General features: G+C 35.4%; 1 protein-coding gene across 1 annotated transcript; it reads left to right on the forward strand.

The window, feature by feature from the left end:
- Nucleotides 1-1,655: 1,655 nt before the first annotated feature.
- Nucleotides 1,656-21,840, forward strand: SVOPL (SVOP like). Its single transcript, XM_054632189.2, has 12 exons — nucleotides 1,656-1,791; nucleotides 1,896-2,020; nucleotides 3,281-3,344; nucleotides 4,775-4,900; nucleotides 6,235-6,363; nucleotides 7,925-7,998; nucleotides 10,438-10,640; nucleotides 11,773-11,884; nucleotides 12,275-12,356; nucleotides 13,724-13,813; nucleotides 14,193-14,306; nucleotides 21,698-21,840. Exons 1-12 carry the CDS (start codon nucleotides 1,672-1,674, stop codon nucleotides 21,707-21,709), a joined length of 1,251 nt encoding a protein of 416 aa, XP_054488164.2. The 5' UTR covers nucleotides 1,656-1,671; the 3' UTR covers nucleotides 21,710-21,840.
- The last annotated feature ends 336 nt before the right edge of the window (nucleotides 21,841-22,176 follow it).

Genomic DNA, 22,176 nt, shown 5'->3' on the forward strand with positions numbered 1-22,176 from the left:
GCATGAGAAATTTTTTATGAAGAGGAGGTACAATTTGACTGCTGATAGGTCTTGTCTCTTAATTTTCTTTTCATGTTTAGGACAAAAGACATTTACAGTGGAAGAAGCTGTGGAAACCATTGGGTTTGGGAGGTTCCATATCATGCTTTTCCTCATCATGGGCAGCACTGGGGTAGGTATCTGCAGCCATCTGTGCTGGCCTGAAAAAAGCTTTCTTCTCATTTTTCTCATTGCCGTGCAATAACAACCATAAGCACATACTGCTGCCAGCCCATTTTTTTCCATACATACCTTCTCCAGCAGGATTTCTGCTGTTTTCATCCTTAGTGAAAATAGATTCTGGTCCTGTTGATATCAGACCCATTTCAGGGCAAAGCTGAGCAGGTTGGCCCAAAGCATCCACAGTCTGGCCCCTGCTCTGGAGCACTGTCAGGGCACGTCTTCAGTTAGGACCTGAAGGTTAGATTCAGCTTCACAGTTGCATTTTTCATGTCATCCCCCTGGCACCCAAATCCTGTGCAATCTGGCTCAGAAGGCCTGGCACCTTCTCACCCCTGGCCACCTGAAAAATGCCATAACTTTCAGGGTCTTGGGTTAATTGTGTATCTGTTTTTGGGAACTTGGGCAAAAGCTGGAGGCCAGGCTGGGCTAAAGATGTAATGAGGGTCTATCCATGAAGATTGCTGCAGCTAAGGTGAAAAAGTCTGAAGTTGTGTGTAAATATTCAGCTCATTCCTAACTGAAGCCAGCACTGGGGCACACAGCCAATGGAGCAATGATGGTTTTAACCAAAAACAGTTTTAAGAGTTCATGTTAGATGCCTGAATCCACAGCTAGGTACCCAACCAAGCAGGTTGGTTTCCAGAGATAGTTGAAGATCTTCTAATAACCCAGCAGGGTAAGGGTCTTCTCTGCCAAGGATGACTCTTTCCAAACTTCCCAGATACACAGTGTACCTGTACCTGCTTTCTAGGTGTTCTTTTCTCTCCTCCCTGTCACCCAGACCTCCCAGGTCAGGCACAGGGCTCAGACCACTGTGGAGGTACCATGGCTTCACAGAACTGTTCTGACATGGTGGAACTGCCACAGCTGCAGGCCTTGTAGGACTGAGAGACTTTTCCCTGTGGGCTTCTTGTGGTTTCCCTTCTTGCTAACACACACATTTGTTCCCAAAGGTGGCTGAAGCCATGGAGATCATGCTGATAACTGTTGTGTCCCCTCTCATCCGATGCGAGTGGCAGCTCCAAGACTGGCAGGTGGCTTTAGTGACGACAGTGAGTGACTCATGTTCCCCCAAACAGGTCATCCACCATGTGGTCATAGTCATGGGTAAAGCACATAGTCACTTGGAAAGCACATTTCCCAGCAAACCAAACAAATTCTTAGGGCCTCTTTACAGGGACAAGAACAGTCACAACTGCAGACATCAGAAATGAAGCTGATGAGAGCAGATGTCCATGCCCAGAGCAAGCAATGCCAAAGCAAATCCCCACTTCCACATTCTTATTTTGAAAACCCTGCCACCCACCCCCAGCTTTGAGGGTTGCAGCAGTGAGTGCCCACAAGAAGCCATCCCCTGAAAGGCTCTCCCTTGTGGTTCTGGGTGCCACAGTTCATCCTGCTGCCCTGAGAACCACAGCTCTCCTGCAGCTCAAAGAGCAGAGCTGCCCCATGTCTCTGGGAACGGGCCCTCCACAGCTGTGTTCCAATTCCCCTCAGATGGTGTTTTTTGGCTACATGGTGTTCAGCATAGTGCTCGGGCTCCTGGCTGACCGGTATGGCCGCTGGAAGGTGAGTGACTCCTGGGGGCCACGCATCCTTTTCCTGCGCTCCACAGGAGCCGTGCACCTGGCTGAGCCTGTGCCTTAATGACCCCAGTTCCTGCCCTTTTGCAGATCCTGCTGCTCTCCTTCCTCTGGGCAGCCTATTTCTCCCTGCTGACCTCGTTTGCCCCGTCCTACACCTGGTTTGTGTTCCTGCGGGCCATGGTGGGAGGCGGCGTGTCGGGCCACGCGCAAGGGTAAGGCTGTGCCAGCCGCCTTCCAGAGAGGGTAACGGAGGGGCTGCAAGGGGAAAGGGGACCAAATTCCCACATCACCTTCAAACAAAAAGCCATTCTGTAATTGCCCTAAATCCCAGTCAACTGACCTAATTTGCAGTTCCCGACGACTCCTGAGGCCTGGAGTAGAGGGGGCAGCTGGTTTGCATTAAACTGGTGACAGAGGGGTTATTAAGCACATATAAAAACAATTAGACAGGTAACAGATGCTTCCTCCTTAAAAAAAAAAAAGTCACAACAATTCTGCTTAAGTAGAAAATTACTTTTGAATTTTATGAAACTTTCCCAATGAAATTAAGTTTTTGTCTTGTTGGGGCAGAAAGGAGGATTTGAGGAAGAAAAATTCACAATATTAACAACCACTTCACTAGGGGCCTAGAAAAATAGGGTTTTTTTTGTTGACTCTATTATGGAAACAAATCAAACATTTCAGCACCATCCATGGTTCCTGGTTTTTGCCCACAAAGGAAAGCCTCAAACTGGTCACATTGACCCAAAAGGCCTTTGCTGAAGGAAAGGACATAGGGGAGAGAGGTGCTGTTGGGAGAAGGCACCCACGCCTGAGTCATGCATCTGCTGAGCTGCTGGCACAGCCTCCCTCACAGGAGGGCCCCCATTCCCTGGCCATGGAGGCTGCTCATGAGCCTCATGAGGATGGAAGGAAATTGAACATTTTATAAAACACTTCACTGGCTGAGACAGAAGGACCCACTGAAGGCCTTTTGCCACCTCTCTCTCCCTGCCCAGCTAAGGAAACACAATTCACACTGGGGACCTTGAGAGATGCCCGTGCCATGAGTCCCATGCCCCAAGGGCATGCCAACCATTTAAAAAGTGGAACAGAGTTTTCCTTACTTCATGGAAAAAAACCTTTACTAAAATGTTCATTTCTATGAACATATCTATGCCTGTGCTGACACCTCAGTCACCCCACAGGACCTTCCCATAGGTTTCCTGATGTATGGACTGCAGTGTTTACCTGCTTGTATCCCACAGCCATGGGCTGGAAAGGAATTGTGCCTTGTGTTTCCCTTGCATGTAATTTGGTGCTGGAGTGGGAGGAATATTGAACAGGGATTCCTTGTCTCTGGATGCTCAAGGTGGAAGAGGGATGGTAAGAGGGATGGTATTCATTCTGTGAGTTGAGCTGAACTGTTACTTGATCTGTATGGAAATTCTCATTGCAACCTTATTTCTGCTCTTTTTTTTCCTCTTTCCTAGACTTATCATAAAAACAGAATTTTTGCCCACCAAATATCGGGGATACATGTTGCCCTTATCTCAGGTAAAAGTGAGCACATTTCTTCTGTCTCCAAGTCCCAGGAGATTTGTCCCACCACAGTTTGGAAGCCATGTCTCCAGCACATCAGCACTTCTCCCAGACTAATCCCACTTGTCTGGGTCTGAGCGAGTGTACACTGCCTCCTGCACCTCAGAGTGTGGCATCTGTGCTATTAAAGACATACACAGGAGAGAGGCAATATCTTCTCAGATGATTTGATGCTCCAAACACTTCATAGGGACTTTGAGTGATGGCTGACACCCAGATTGTCTTGGTTGTCCTATTGGCAATGGGACTACCTGGTCTGATGGGGCCAGTGCTGATGGACTGGCAGGCACCAGAGCTGGTGGCATTCCCAGCCCACTCCAAGCTGAGGTGTATCCCTGCTCCCTCCTCTTTGGACCCCCAGAGATAACAAGTGGTTTATGTAGTGACTCCTAGGTGAGGTCCTAATCTGCTCCTCTCCCTGCTCAGGTTCTGCCAGGGGCTTTGCACAGGAGGGTTAGCACAGATAGCCCCAAATTTGGCCTGATGCATGCTGGGAGGGTTGTGCCCAGTTGCTGGGTCATTGCTTACTGCAGACTTCTGCAGTGGGCAGTTGCTGCATGTGCAGATGATCAGTGGTGACACCTCTGAGTGCACAAATTCATCCCACTGCTCAACCAAACTGTACGTGTCAGGGAAAATTTACTTTTCACTGCAACCTGATCCCAGGACATCATTACCAAAGTGTCATCAGAAACACAAAGATTTATGGAAGAACAATCTTGTATTTCTCCCCAGAAATTTGTTATTTCTGTCCACAGGATATTAATTAACTTGCTGCAGCTTTTGTGATTTCTGGCTGACCTCCCTTGGATGGTTCCCTGGAAAGGGATGTGTCTCCTAATGGCAACAAGTGAACTTCAGAAAGGAATGTACTTGCAGACCAGAGGCCAGATTCACTGTTGGTATAGCTGGGCATTGAGTCTACTGGAGAGCCACCAACTTTCAGCAGTGGAAATCTGGCCTGGTTTTGCCTTCTGAGCTTGTAAATCTCCTGAATCCTGAGCTTGTAAATCTCCTGCTTCCCTGCAGAGACCTAGACAAGAGGAAAATTTGTGAGCATGAGCATTAGCAGAGAAGTGACTGAAAGGACAAAAGCAGTGGCTTTAAGTACAATCGTATCCTCGTATCCACAGCAAATTATTGGTTTTCACCTGGAGCTGATTAAGACTACCTTCACTGTCCTTCCCCAGTCTCCAATCTTTTGTCTTTCCCTTTGCCCTCCCACCCAAGCCCAGCTTCTCAGACAGCCACAGGATGGCTCAGTTGAACCTCAGCATTTCCTAGCACAGTTCCACATCTATGCACAGAACCGGACCAGAAGAGAAGAAAATAAACAAATCATTGCCATGTGTTCATGTTCTAACCCCTTGCTTTCCCTTGGAAAGGTGTTTTGGTTGGCAGGATCCTTGTTGATCATTGGCCTGGCATCAGTGGTGAACCCAACCATCGGCTGGCGGTGGTTGATCAGAATTGCCTCCATCCCTGGCATCCTTCTCATCCTGGTGTTCAAGGTAGGAAGATCTCTACTCTCCACTCCCTGCTGTACTGCCACTGCCCTGATGTCTCCCCAGGCACCATTGCCCTTCCTCCCCTTCTTCTTAGGGCTCTTCTTGTGTTCTCCTTTCTCCTCTTCAGTCCTCTCACTCAGCAGCTTGGTAAGGTCCTGAAGTCCTGGCGGGGCTGCAGTCCAGCCTCTGGGAGATGCCACCTTGCTGGTGATGGCCTGGCTTTACTGGTCTGCTGTAGCCCTCCAGCAGCCCAGGTTCCAGTGTCCAGGCTGCCAGCAGCACCCAGGGATTGTGGTGACAGGCCAGGTACCAAGAGGAAGACAGGCTAGATAGTATGAAAAAAATGACAAATAATACCTTCAGTCTAATGCTGGGCACAGCACACTCTCTTCATTAACATTTTCTAGGGCTGAGGAAAGTAGCCTCAGTGAAGTGTTCACAGAGTGCCAGGGTAAACCACAGTTTCCTCCTGCTTCAGAAAAACCAGCCTTGGACATGAGAACCATCTGGTTTGTGGAGGGTGGTGTGGAAAATCCCTGCTTACAGTGCTCATGGGCACTGCAGTGCTGAGCTGTGGCTGATGGAGGCTCTAGAGATGTAAAAGCTCTTCGTGCAGCTGGGTGAATGCACAATTCCATCTGGGGTGCTACCTGGGCAGGCAAATGTAAGGTTGCTGAGATTGTACACCTGTATAACCTGGGTGTTTAGTTTCCCTGATTATTTTTGCCAGAAATTTTGGATAGCTGAAATTTGTAATCCAGGGGAAAAGAAAAGACAGAGTTAGTATACATACCTTTAAAAAAGAGGCCTTTAATTTACATTTGAGTGAAATAGATGTAATTGTTTATAATTTAATAGAGTCATTTAATTAAAAACTATTTTATTTTGGAAAGAGCACCAAATGCTAGTGACGAGTTACATTTCAACCACTTCTTCTTTCTTATTAAAATGGCCTTTTTGTGCCTTCCAAGACTTTTGCTTCAGCAAGTAATAGGTGCCTCATCTCATTTTAGAATGTCAATTAATTCAGGATTGTTTTTGTTAAACCTGTGTCCTTGCCTTTAACCTTTCACAAGTGCTTGACTCAGATCAAGTGGTAGACCCCTGGGAGCTAGACCAACAAATGGGTTTGTTTGGCAGGGTGAGCTCCCCAGCATGGGGAACTGGGGGCTGGGGCACACAGAGTACCCCAGGGCATGGCTGGGCAGGGAAGGACAGACAGGAGGCTGCTCCAGCTCATGGAGTGCCCTGTGCCAACCTGAGCAGGCTCCTGGGCATGCTGTGAAGCTGTGAGTAGGACAGGAGAGGTGCAGCAAGGCTTCCTGCTCTGCTTGCAGTTCATCCCAGAGTCGGCACGGTACAACGTGTCCACGGGGAACACGGGGGCTGCGCTGGCCACGCTGCAGAGGATAGCCAGGATCAACGGGGCAGCTGTGCCAGAGGGGGAGCTGAGGGAGCCTGCCCAGGTGAGTCCAGGCTCTCCAGACCAAGGTGAGTCCAGGATCTCCAGCCCATCCATCCCAGGAGGGCTGCCAGCATCTGGGCTTCAGGGAGGGAGTGGAACTGCCAACTACATCTTGCTCTGCCTCTCTTGTCCTCCTTGCCTGATTCTTTTCCAAACAACTGCTGAAAGTAATGATGAAGATGTCAGTTTTCTTTTGGAGAAATAGTAACCTTGGCCTTCAAAATGGAATGGAATTTTCTGCTCTTTTTTTCTTTCTCGGTTTGTGTTTGCTCAGAAAAATATTGGGCTAAGAAAATAGTTGCTTCCTTTCCCTACTGGCAAAGCATGCTGTTCCTTATTGCCCACCCATCCTGCAGGGGTGTTCCCTCTGCCATGAGATCTGGGCACTGTCCCTTGGGGTATCTCTCAGCGTTGTGAGTGGGCAGGCTGCAAGGATCCTGCCATGAGGTCAACCCAGTGCTCCCAGAGGCTTCTCCAAGCCCCTGGCCTGGCTTGTCCACTGTGTCCCAGGACCACAGATCCTGAGAGTGGAGCCACAGACCAGCAGAAGAGGGTCCAAGGAGGAGAGACTTTTTCACTGACAGCACCACATGTACCTGTAAGCAGCTGAGCAGCTGCTGGGCTGAAATGCCCAAACATGTGGGTGCTGCAGGGGGGGCAGTCTCCCCCCAGACTTCTCCCCCTCTCATCCAGTCTGGGCCCTGCTGACTGAGGACTTGAGTGGCTCCTTTGACCCCCAAGACGGGAAGATAAGACAAATCTATTGTTCAGGGCCTCAAAATTATTCAGCTCTTTTAAATCCCTTTCCTGGATCTTTTTTTCCTGAATATTCAACCCCACAGGCACTGAGTATTGTCCTTAGCAATTCATGCAAGATGCTGCTATTGTATTGGAATTAGTTAGGATTAAAGCTTCCCTGTAATTTAATTGAATTTACGTAATGGACCCACATTGGATGTGGGAAGGGCTTTTATTAGTTTTGCCCTCTCTCAGGTTTAAGCAATAATGAGGAAAATAAAAATAAAGTCAGCCCACACCATCCCTGTGAACTTGTCTCCCCTCGGTGGTGGGACCCTGGAGGGCAGCAGGCCAGGCAGGGCCCCCAGTGCCTGCCAGTCTCTGCTCACTGGCACTTCAGGCTCCCCAGGAAGATGTATGTGTCCAAAAGCTTGCTTCACAGGCAGAGCAGCACCCAGGGCAGCGGGAGCTAACAAAAGTCCCAGCAATGCTGCTCCCCCCACAGCAACCAGGGCCCCCTCTGGCACCATCACAGTCACAGTGGGACCAGACTGCTCAGATCTGGGCATCCTTTGGGGCCAGGAGAGCTCAAGAGACTCTCTTCTCCCCTCCTCCACCCTTTGCAGTGCAGCTTCCTGTGGGTTTGTTTTGGGAAGCAGGGCTTTGCTCTCTGGAGGTTTGATGGGTGCTGGGTTGCACCATCTGTGACTCTGTCTGTGCACAAGCAGTCTGGGGACAGGGGGGGAGCACAGGAGGGCCTGGCGTGCCAACTGCTCTCACAGATGCCTTTATAGAAACTTCTATTTCTATTGTACGATTTTCAGGAAAGAAGGGGAAGATTCAAGGACCTCATCCACCCCAAATACCTCAGAACCACTTTGCAGATATGGATCATATGGTAATTTTTTTTTGTCTCTTGCTTATCAGCTCATTCTCTTGGTTGACAGTGTGCAGGGAGCAGAATTCTCCCATTGACTCTGCCTTTAACAGGACACCACTCTGCCTCTGATGGTGGCTGCAGATCCCTGGCAGCTGAAGGGACATGGATCACCATAGGTTTGTCCTGTTTCAGACCACACCTCAGACACCCTGACTGGTTGCTGTTAAGTTAGGCAGAAAAGGGCTGGACTTCCAGGATGGTGCTATGAGTCCTTCCTCAAGACAGAGCAGCTCCTAGGAGCCAGGGGAGAGCCACGGGGCAGAGCCCACACCTGACTGCAGTGGGACCAGCTGTGTGCCTGCAGCTCTCCTTCCCTGCTTGGGGAAAACTTATTCTCCCCAAGGATGGCCAAAGGACTGCTGAGACAGAAACATATTCACCATTACCAGTGCTACTCCCTGGGGGAAACTAAAGTTGAGGAGACAGGTTTCATATGCAGTGTTCCCAGTAGCTGTATGCAAGGGTAATACATGTTTCATTGGCTTTGCTCTCTGGAATGGAAATGTATAAATAATAATTTTGTGGAAACCCATCAACCCGAAATATTGTGAAGTCAGGCCTTGAATTTTTTATGTTTTTTTCCCCTTGACTTCTATGAATGTTAGGAAATATATTTTTGATTTTTTGAATCTTTCTTTGTCTCCTAGTTGTCCCAGGAGTTCCTGGTATGTTCTCAGGTCTGCATTTCCATCCCCTCCAGCATTCCCTGCCTTCCCTCGTGGCCCAAATTCTGCTGCTCATTTCTGAAACTGCCAGGGGGGATAAAAAAGTGAAAATTACTTTTCAGCCTGCTTATGATCAGGTGTATTCTGAATTACTTGCTAATGACAAAGCAAAGCTGCCCTCACCTGGGTCCCCCAGGATGTCACAAGTCCTGCCAGCAAACTTGCTCCAGCATGGGCTGCTCTCTGCACAGACCCACAGGTCCTGTCTGGAGCCTGCTCCAGCACGGGCTTCCCATGGGGTCACAGCCTCCTTCAGGCACCCACCTGTTTTGGCATGAGAACCTCCAAAGGCTGCAGGTGGATCTCTGCTCCACTGTGGACTTCCATGGGCTGCAGGGCACAGCTGCCTCACCATGGGAAGCATGGGAATCTCTGTTCTGGCACCTGGAGCACCTCCTGCCTTTCACTCTTTACTGACTTGGGTGTTTCTCATGCCAGAGATGTTTCTCACACATGTTCTCACTTCTTTCTCTGGCTCCTTGTTGCTCTTGCACAGTTTTTTTCCAGTTCTAACAAATGTTATCCCCCAGGCACTGCCAGTATTGCTGATGGGCACAGCCTTGGTCAGCAGCTGGAGACAGATGGCATGGGCTCTGTCAGTCATGGAGGACTGAAGCTTCCAGAAGCTTCCCATAGAAGCCACCCCTGTAATCCCAACCCACTGCCAAAACCTGGCCATGCAAACCCAATACAAAGCTGAGCTATGAGCTGGGGTGAGGTTTACTGAGAAAGAGCAGTGGCTGGATGTAGGTAGGAGGGGAGTGCCATGGGACAGGTGACCAGTGGCCTGCTGGATGCCTGAGCCACCTCTCTGCTCAGGCTAAGGGGCTCCATCATGCAGAGCTGGTGCAAGCAGCAGCAGAGTGTGGTCACCAATTGTTGTGGTGCTGTTGTGAGGGTCCCCAGGATGAGGTGAGAGATGAGAATTGACTCCAAGTTCTTAGAAGGCTGATATAATATATTACATTACATATTATATATTACATATTATAAATTATATATATAATATGTAACATATTATATATTATATAGTATATAGCATTTTATAGTATTTTAATATATATTTTATATTATATTATACATTATATATTATATGTTATGTTATATTATATATTATATATTATATGTATATTTAGTATAGTTTAGTATATAATTTTCATATAATAATTACATATACATATATATAATTACATATAATATATATTATATATATTATATATATTATATGTATATTTAGTATAGTTTTAGTATATAATTTTCATATAATAATATATATATGATTATATGAAAATTATATACTAAAACTATACTAAAGAAAGAGAAAGGAGACATCAGAAGGCTAGACAAGAATGAATAAGAAAAACTCAGACTCAGAGTCTGACACAGCTGGCTGTGATTGGTCATTAAGTAAAAACAATACACATGGAACCAATCAAAGATGCACCTATTGGTAAGCAACTTCCTTAACCACATTCCAAGCAATCAGATAATTATTGTTTACATTTCTTTTCTGAGGCTTCTCAGCTTCTCAGGAGAAAAATCCTGGTGAAGGGATTTTTCATAAAATATGACAGTGACAGCAGAGATTCCAGGACACTCCAAACCTGCTGCATTTGAGTTTCCTCACCTTCCCCACCACAGCTACACCTCACTGCAGCATTTCTCCTCACAGGCTTGGCATAGCTTTCGCTTATTACGGCGTCATCTTGGCCAGTGCTGAGTTGCTGGAGCGGGACCTTGTGTGTGGCTCTGCAGCCCCAGCGCTGCAGGACTCCAGCGATGACTCTGAGGAGAGCCACAGCCCCTGCCACTGCCACTTGTTTGGGCCTGCTGCCTACCAGAGCATGATCATCAGCACAGCCGGGGAGATCGCACGTAAACCCTTCCCCCATTCCCACCTCACAGTGCTTGCTGCAAAGCTTTGAGCTGTGCCTGCACTTGGTCACAGGGCCTGACGTGAAAAGGGCACTGCTGGCAGCTTCTGGGATATACAAGACCACGAGCCTGTGGCTCCTGGTTGAGCAGGGCACTCAGTGGGACACACCTCAGGCTGAAACCCTCCCCACCCCTCCGATTTGCTATAAATTTCAAATTAAGGGGATCTCAGGCAAAAAATATGGGAGCAGGAATAACAGTTCTTTATTAGGGAAGAAAATAAAAAATAAAAGGATAATATAAACAATGCAGTTCACTAGAAAAACACTGACAGAAGCAGAACACAACCTGACACCCTGTTGGTCAGGGGGTTGGTAGCAGTCCAATTGGAAATGTGGCTGCAGCCCTCCTGGAGTGTCAGGAGTGGTTCTGTTGGAGCAGGGGGTCCTATAGAAAAGGGTCTAGTCTTCCTCTGAAGTTCCAGTGGAAGAATAGACAGCTGTTCCTCTGGGAAATCCAAGAGAAGCTGTGCCGATGTTTCAGAACCTCCAGATTATATCTGGGTAGGAATGCTTGGCTCCTCCCTCTGGGTGGAGCATCTCCCGATGGGATGCTGTAGTTCTTATCAGTCATGCAGGGACATTCAATAGCCTGTTATCAGCAGATGTCCCCTCCCGAGGGAGGAGTGATTGTGATCACTCAGAGAGAGAGATAAGGCAAACTGCCCACTGACAAAAGACAGCTGCCATACAGATGGTAAAAGAATATGTCTTGCCTTGCAATCTGGAACAGCAGAGGGAGCAAAACCACCCAGGCCTGTCCTGCTCACCCGGCTGTGCCTTCTTTGCATGGCTCAGCACAGACATTGGTGTCCTGGCTCAGCACAGCCGATTTCAGAGAAGCACGGGCTTCACCATCTGAGGGGACGGGTGAAACACAAGGGGCATGGGGGTAAATCACAAACTTTGGGTGCAGGAAGGGAATGATAGGGTATGTGCATTTTACAGGATGTTTGGTAGGCACTGGGCATGCAGACTGGTATCTTTGAGTCACACTGTGTAAGGTCTGTCAAGGCAGACAATCATTGCAGTTAGATCATCAAATGTTTTATGGTTTTCCTTTTTATTTCCAGTGAATCCTGTGAACATTCTCAGCATCAATCTCCTTGGAAGACGTCTAAGCCTGTGTATCACCATGGGATGTACAGCTCTATTCTTTCTTCTCCTTAATATCTGCACCTCAAGGTACTCTATGGGTCTTGTTTGAGGGTATGCAGTGCTGAGGGCAGGACCTCTGGTATTCTCAGGTCACCAGTCTGTCAGGCCAGTAATTCTTGTAGGTGTAAGAAAAGCCTCTGACTGGCTCTCCTTTTCCTGGGAAAGCTGTGGCAGCAGATTTTGTGGTGCAGTGGTGTGCAGAGGGGCTTGCTTGTACTACTGAGCCCACATGGCTTCCCCTAAGCATCCAACAAGCTGCTTTCTGGCACAGTCCAGAAAATTAAAAAATGCGTAAACAACATGCACTGGAAAGAAGTTACATTTTTCATTCCCTTTTTCCCCTGTTTCTTTCTTTCTGGCATCTCTGCTGATGCTGTTTGGTGACATTAACTCTGCTGCACATGGCTTTCTCTCCAGGGCAGGCATGGTTGGCTTTCTCTTCATGCTGCGTGCCTTGGTTTCGGCCAACTTCAACACCATCTACATTTACACGGCAGAGGTGGGTTCTCCTTGAGGTGTGTTGAGCTGCTTGGAGGCTTCAAATACCATTTGTGTAGAATAAGGAATCAGAAAACCAGCTTGGAGATGACAGGAGTAGATGGAAGAGGCGTGCCCTACTAAGCCAGCTGTCACTCTCCTCCTATAAAACATTATTTTTGAGGATGTTGGGTACCACTGTCTTCCAAAACCCACAATCTTTCCCCCAGTGAGAAAACAGACTACCACCAAAAGGAACATTTTCCAGCACTTAAGGGGCTGTATGAGGTAGTATATGGGGTTATATCTATGATTCTTTTCACTTAATGGAAATTGCTATGTTCTGTCTGCAAAAGGTTTTAATCCTTTAAAGAACTTTTCTTTCACACAACTTTGGAGCCATGAGTTCTGTGAGTTAAGGTTAAATTGTTGGGGTTTTTTTGTTGTTCTTTTTTTTTAAAAAAGATTGTATGGTGTTAAATGGATTTCCTTGTTAATTGACTAAAGTGATCCAAAGCAAACAGAAGTAGCTCCCTTGCACTTTTAATAGTGCACTGTAATATTTAAACTTGCACCTGGCTTTAATACCACAATTTTAGTAGTTTTGAATAAGTTACTGTTGATGTAAAGACCATTGCTGTAACAGCCACACCATAAATCAATTCTACTCACAATTTAATCCATGATCAAAATCTTTTGAGCCAAGTGCCTGGACTATTCTTTAATAACTTACTCAATTTGCTTGGCCCAGTAAAGTATTAAAAAAGGCTTATATGAGTATACTTGCTAAAATCTGTGGATATTAAGAGGACTAAAAGTTCAGTAAAATTCACATTTAAGTGTTTCATTGGCACAGGTGTTGGGGAGGTGTGAAAGATAAACAGCACAAAGCATATTTTTTTAAGCCTGACTATTTCTTACTGGGATCTGTTGCTCTTTTTCTTCCTTCTAAACAAAGGTGCTGTTGATAAAAATGAATAGGCAGACTTGAATGCTGCAGACAATATCTTTTCTTCCTGCTTCCCAGATACAGGGGGGCCCAGCAGTAAAAACAAAATTTTTCCTATAGCATCCAAACTAACCTCTGTGATTTTGATCATAGAGCCAGGACATAAAGTGGTGGTAGTGGTGTTAAACAAATGCTAAACAAAGGGGATTCACATCCAACTTTGACTTGCCCTAAAACTTTTCTTGGGGCAAAAAACGATAGATTTGTAATGGCTCAAATGAGGCCCAAAGGAGCTTTTATTCCTTTTCATATCTTATCGCACTGGCAGCCCTTGATAACACAATGGGTCTCTCTGATAAAAAATTTTAAAAAGAAAAAGAAAAGTACAGATATTGCAGATTGCTGTTGCACTAATCCAATTTATTTCTGGCCTGTTTTAGGTTTATCCCACCACAATGCGAGCACTGGGGATGGGGACAAGTGGGGCATTGTGTCGTGTGGGAGCAATGGTGGCTCCATTTATATCACAAGTAAGAGCATGCTTGATAATGTTGGTAAACATTGTGCTGAACACTACTGACGTGCCAACTGCTCTCACAGATGCCATCAAATACAGACATGTCCCTGAAATTCATCCAAAAAAAGGGATGATGTAATCAGTTCCCTCCCAACACCATATACAGAGTACTTGGGTGGTCCTTGCCAGATGCAGCTTTGAGTAACTCTCATCACAGAGTTCAGCTCACTAATATTTGATACTTTCTGAAAGATCTTAAGGTTCACAAGATACTGTTTTTTCTATTGTGGAGTCTCTCAGGCACTTGGGACCCTTTGTCCACTCTTAATTGCTAATTAAGTGCCAGCCCCCCCACACCAACGAGCTGCTGTTTGATGTTCTTTGACCTGCAGGTTCTTATGAGTGCTTCTTTTCTGGGAGCCCTGTGTCTCTTCTCCTCTGTGTGCATCATCTGTGCCATCTCTGCAGTGACACTGCCCATCGAGACCAGGGGCAGGGCCCTGCAGGTGGGTACCACCACTCCAGGAGCTCCTGGGGATCCAAAAGCTGTTAGGGACTTGTAGGTGATAATGCAGCCAGAATCCAAACCCAGCTCTCCTGAGGTTTCTCAAGCCTGTCAGGCACTCACAGGAATGTGTTGCTGCAGCAGCTTCAAGCACTCTTATCCCTGTTGCCCAAAGCTTGCTTCTTGTGAAACATTACATCATATCATATCATATCATATCATATCATATCATATCATATCATATCATATCTATTTTAATATACATGAAAATAATATATACAATTATAAAAAGTAGATATATATTCTATATATAATAGTAAAATACAATATAATTTGTATTAAAATATATTAGAAAAAATTATACAGTATATGCTATAATATATATTATACATTATGTACTATAATAATAAAAATATTTTACAATATATATAATATAGAATAAAAAGTATAAACTTATAATATATAACTGTATTATTTTGCATTATATTATATCATAATATAATAGCATATGATAACGTATCATATTATACAATACTATATTATAATAAAATATAGTAGCATAAAATACATAATATACCAAATAATAAAATAATGTATACTATATTGTGCTATATTATATGTAATATAGTATATATAATAAAATATATACTATATATTATTAGATATTATAATTTATAATAATATATAATATATTAAAATATATATGATATATAACAAAAATTATATATTATATTTTAGTGTATCTTAATAAAATAGCATATCATAATGTATCATAATATACAATAATACAATATAATAGCATAACATACATAATATAACAAAAAAGAATACATAAATAATTTGCTATGATATTAATATATTACATAATATTATATAATGAAATATATATATTATATAATAATATAATAATATAATATATATTACAATACATATAATTGTATACAAAATCTTATATTAATATATAATTAAAATTATAAATATAAATATTAATCTATAATTATATTGTTTATTATATTAGATATCATATAACACATAATAATATCATATATAATACAGTATATAATAATATAATATATTATATAATATATTAGGTTATTATATTATTATATTATTATGTTATAATATTAAAATATATAATATTAAAATATATAATATATATTATAACATATTAATATATATTCTATATTATTATATATAATTGTAACATTATATATAACACACATGATAAATAAAAATTATGTAAAATTATGATGTATTATTATATATTATATAATGATGTACCATAATATAATAGCATATCATAAAATACTATAATATAATAGCACATATTAGCATATAATAGCATTTAATATAATAGGACATCAAAATATAATATTATATTACTATAACATAATATGGACTATTATGCTATGATATAATATATATTATATTTGATATATTATATATAAATATATCGTTATTATATATATTAATATATATTATGATCTCTATAATTAAATTATAATGTAATGTATTATATTAATATAATATATTATTATGTTATATATAATAATATATATGATTATATTGATATATATATTAGATATAATTATATATAATATATCAAATATAATTATATTTATTATAATAATATATTTTATAAATGTTATAACATATAATATAATATCATATCATATTTATTAATATATATTAATTTATATTATATTAATTAATATTATATTAATTTATTTTATATTATAATAATATAACGATTATAATAGATATTGTAATATGCATTAAAATAATATATATGAAAATTATAAAATATATACTATATTATATTTATTAAATTTTATACATAACATTAAAATATAATAAAAATTATATTATATTATATTACAAAAACTTATACAACATATATTATAATATATATTTTATATTAAGCACTATAGTAATATAGATATTTTACAATATATAATATAGAATCTATAAAAAAAGTATAAAATTATAATAAATAAGTTTATTATATTGCATTATATTAGATCATAATATAATAGCTAATGATAATGCATCATATTATACTATACTATAAAATAATAAAATATAATAGCATAACATACGTAATAACACAAAAAAATATAATAAATAAAATATTTTCCTATGCTAGTATTATATAATACTATATCTAATGTAATATACATAATATATTATAATAACATATAATATAATATTATGATATATATTTTAATATATATTATTACCTAATAAATTTCATCTTAATATAAAATTGTAATAATAGATATTAATATACTTATCTGTAATAAAATTTATTATATTATATTATATCATATCATATCATATTATATTATATTATATTATGTCATGTTATATTATATTATATTATATCATGTTATATTATATATCATATTATGTTGTATTAGATATCATATATATTATATAATACAATATAATGTATTGTAGATATTACATTGTGTTATTATATTATACTAATATAATTATTTTAATATATAATTATTATTATTTTATATAAAAATATTTATTATATTGTATTATAATTATATATAATATATAATATATAATACGTAATAGGTAACAGGTAATATATATTATATTAAATTATGATATTATATCATATATCATATATAATATAGATCATATCAATTTATTAATTCATATTCTATATCATTAAATATAATTATATTATATATATATATATAATTATCATTAAATATAATTATAATATTATATGCATAATATGCATAATAAATAAAATATATAAAAAATATGATATATTATTACGATATCTCAGATCATAATGTATCATAATATAATGGCGTATCATAAAATACTATAATATAATATAATAGCATATAAAAGTATGTAAAATAATCGCATATCATAATGTAATATATAATATAATATAGAATATTATGCTAGGATTTAATATGATAAAATATAATATTAGATATAATATATAAAATAAATCTATAATACATTATTATATTTATAACATAAAAATAAATATATTAATATATTACAATATATTACATTATAATTTTAATATATAGATCATAATATACACTATTATATGTAATAATATTTATTAAATTGATAGAATAGAATAGAATATATATTATTATACATTAATGTATATTATCTGAATATATATTATATTTATATTATTTTATGCTATATTATATTAATAAAAAGGTTATTATAGATAAAATGTATATTAAAATAATATATAATTATAAAAATTATAAATATTATATATACTATAGCATATATAATATATTTTATTTTATATATAAAATTAAAATATTATATAATTAATATTAAAATATATATAGCATATGATAATGTATCATATTATACTATACTATATTTTATACCATATAATAGCATATGATATATAATATATAATATATAATATAATATATAATATAGCATATAATTATATAATATATACTATATTGAGCTATATTATTATATATTATTATATTATATGTAGTATAATATGTAATAAAATATATATTTTATGTATATTAGATATTAAAATATAATAATATATTATAATATTTATAATCTATAATAAAAATTATATATTATAGTATATCTTATATAATAGCATATCATAATGCATCATAATATAATATAATATAATATAATGCAATAGAAGTGCATAACATACATAATATAACATTAAAAAATATAATACATAAAATATTTTGCTATGATATTATTATATTATATAATATTATATCAAATATAATATATATAATATTATAATAAAATAATACAATATATATTAATATACATATTATGATACTAAATTTCCTAAATTTTATTGTATAAAATAATCTATATCAAAATTGTATATTATAATATATTATTATTTTATATATCACAATATCATATATAATAAAGCATATAATAATATAATATAAAATAATGTAATAGATAATATATTATAAAATGATATTTTATGTTATGATATTATGATATGATACGATATATTATATATAATATATTATAACATATTAATATATATTCTAATATGGATAATTATAATATTGTATATAATATACATTATAAATAAAATATATGCAAAATTATGACATATAATATTATATCATACTGTATCATAATATAATAGCATATCAAAAAATCATATTATAATATAATATAATAGCATATAATAGCATATAATAGCATATAATAGCATATAATAGCATGTCAAATTATATAAAATAAAATATAGAATATTATGCTATGATATAATATTACATTATATTAGATATACTACTTATATATATTTCTAATATATATATAAAATTATATCAATATATATCATTATATATATCATAATAATATAATATATTAATATATTGCAATATATTACAGTATAATTTTAATTTTTTGGTCATAATATATATTAATATATATAATATTTATTATAATATTATATTCTTTATATATTATAATATATATCATATAATATAACATATATTAATATACGTTAATATATATTAATATACGTTAATATATATTATATTATAATAGATAATATAATATACATTAAAATAATATATAAAATTATAAAAATTATATATACTATTATATATATATATTTTATTATGTATATAATAATAAAATATCATATTATTTATATTATAATATATTAGAAATAAATTGTACCATATATATTATAATATATATATTAGATATTATGTACTATAATAACATATTTTACAATAAATATAATATGGAATATATAAAATAAATAGAAAATTATAATCGATAACTATATTATATAGCATTATATTATATCACAATATAATAGCATATGATATCATATTGTACTGTAACATACTACACGATAATACAGTATAATAGCATAAAATACATAATATAGCATATAATAATATAATATATAGTATATTGTGCTTTGATATTCTATTATTTGTAATATAATACGTATAATAAAATAGATATTATATTATATATTGTTAGTATTATTTATGATAATATATAATATATTATAATACATATAATCTATAATAAAAATTATGTATTTTATTATATTAATGTATATCTTACTATAATAGCATATGATAATGTATCATAATATACTGTAATATATTACAATATAATATCATAGCATACATAACATAAAATTATAAAATACATCAAATATTTTGTTATGATATTATAATGTAATATCGTATATTATAATATAATATCATAATATATAATAATATATAATAATATATAATAATGTATAATAATTTATAGAAATATATAATATAATAATATATATAACAATACATATTATATACTTAATTTCTTATTAGTATATAATATAATAATTTCTAAAAATATATAATACTCTACAATTATATTATATTTTATATAATAATATAATGTATTATGATATTATATAATCTAATATACTATGATATATTACTATATTATGATATTAATTTATTATGTTATGATATTATTTCATATAATATATAATATATAATATATATTATATAATATTAATATATATTCTATAATATTATATATAATTATAGTACTACATATAATATACATGATAAATAAAATATACGTAAAATTATGATAAATATAATATATATTATTTCATTATAACATAATGTATCATAATATAATATCATATCATAAAATAATATAATACCATACCACATAGTAGCATATAATAGCATATAATAGAATAGCATATCATAATAAATTATATAATATAATATAGAATATTATGCTATTATATAATATTATATTATATTAGCTATATTATATATAATATATTTAATATATATAATTAAAATAATGTATATTATTTTATATATATAACATAATATAATATATTACAATATATTACATTATCATTTTAATATATAGATAGTTATATATATTACAATAATTATAATCTTTTTTATAGTAATGTATTTTATATATTATAATATATAACATATATTATATTATATCATATCATATTATATTATATTATATTATATTATATTATATTATATTATATTATATTATCTCTAATATAATATATAAAGATATGAATATATATAATTTATATTTTTATATCATATATTACATTATATATATTATAATAATTTAATATATAATTATAATATTATATCTAATATATATTATAGTACATATAATAAATATTATAACATAATATAATGTAATAGAATATGATTATATATATTATACTATATATACTATCTATCGTCTATTATATAATTATATATAATATATATTTTAAATATAATAGTATACATTTTAGATATATTATATATTAAATACTATATATCATATACATTATATATATAATATATTGTATGTTTGATATAATATGTTATGTAATGCATATTGTATTTTATGTATTATATACTAAGTATGTTTAGCTATTATATTATATTATATTATATTGTATTATATTATATTATATTATTTTATATTATATTATATTATATCTCTGATATTATATGATATGATACAATATGATATAATATATTATATATATTTATGTATTGTAATATAATAGATATATACTATTATATAATATAATTTATATATAAAATATATTTTTTTATTTTAATGTATATATAAAATATATATTTTTAATATATATAATTCTGATATATTATTATAATATATGATATGATATAATATTATAGTATTGTATTTTAATTTTTTATGATAGAATAGGATATATAGCATATAATAATATAATATATATGCTATGATATTATAGTATTATATCCTAGTATATATAATATAATATATAACATATATATTGTAATATATATATTAATATACATGTGACTCTCTTGCCAGAGGCCTGACTCAGCTGGCCCATGATTGGTCATTAAGTCAAAACAATTCACATGAAAGCAATCAAACAATGACCCGTTGGATAAACAATCTCCAAACTGCATTCCAAAGCAGCAAAATACAGGAGATAATGATAATAAATAATGAGATAATAAAAACGAGATAATATTGTTTTCCTTTCTCTCTGAGGCTTCTCAGCTTCCCTGGAAAAGAAATCTTGGCGATGGGATTTTTCACAAAATATGATTGTGACAATAGGCTAAGAATAATCCATATTCTTTAGCAGCCATATTCTTAATAATCCATATTATTTAGAGCATGACAGGTGTTTTATCAAGCTAGTTTAGGGGGGCTTCCAAAACAGAATTAAAAAACCCATCCCTTCAAAAACAGGGATTACCTGTCAGAAGTGAGACCTTTTGGACATATCCAAACACTTTATTTTCCATATCCATTCCTGTTGAGGTTTATGTGCATTTTATTAATTAAATGTATTATTTTTTCTTTCCCTATTTTTAGCAAGTAAAATGAGAGGAATGTTTGATGTTGAACTGGATAGGAAAGAAAAATAAACCCCTGGTGTCTGTCACTTCGTGTGAGCTGCATTTGATCTTCATTGCTTCTCCATAACGTTTCCATTATTAAAAAAAAATGCAATTTAACACCATATGGGCTATTATTTGTGTAAACAAATGGTAAATTTCTCAAGGACCTTTCCTTTCTTATGATTCAATAAACAGATGTTTTCTACCTTTCCTGGGAAGTAAGATGAAGATTCTTTATTTCTAGTGCTATCAATAGTGACACTGCATACATAATATTTTAAAAAAAGAGGAAAATCATTGAGTGATTTGAGGAAAAGGGGGGGAAATACACAAAGCAGATACAGTCCCTGCCATAGCAGCTTGAAAGGATGTAATACTTTCCTCAACTTTTTGTGCAAATACGATCTGCATGGAAGTAGTAAAATTTGGATCTCAAACCACACTGCAGTGATG

The sequence above is a fragment of the Agelaius phoeniceus genome, chromosome 5 (genome assembly GCF_051311805.1).
Source record: "Agelaius phoeniceus isolate bAgePho1 chromosome 5, bAgePho1.hap1, whole genome shotgun sequence".
In the NCBI taxonomy this organism is placed as follows: Eukaryota; Metazoa; Chordata; class Aves; order Passeriformes; family Icteridae; genus Agelaius; species Agelaius phoeniceus.

What these genes read in the sequence shown, in the direction of transcription:
- SVOPL (XM_054632189.2), top strand. Translation starts at nt 1,672, where the DNA reads ATGTCTCTGGGAACGGGCCCTCCACAGCTGTGTTCCAATTCCCCTCAG. An exon ending in TTCTCATCCTGGTGTTCAAG is followed by an intron (nt 4,901 to 6,234) that starts GTAGGAAGATCT and finishes CTCTGCTTGCAG; the next exon opens with TTCATCCCAGAGTCGGCACG. An exon ending in TCTACATTTACACGGCAGAG is followed by an intron (nt 12,357 to 13,723) that starts GTGGGTTCTCCT and finishes GGCCTGTTTTAG; the next exon opens with GTTTATCCCACCACAATGCG.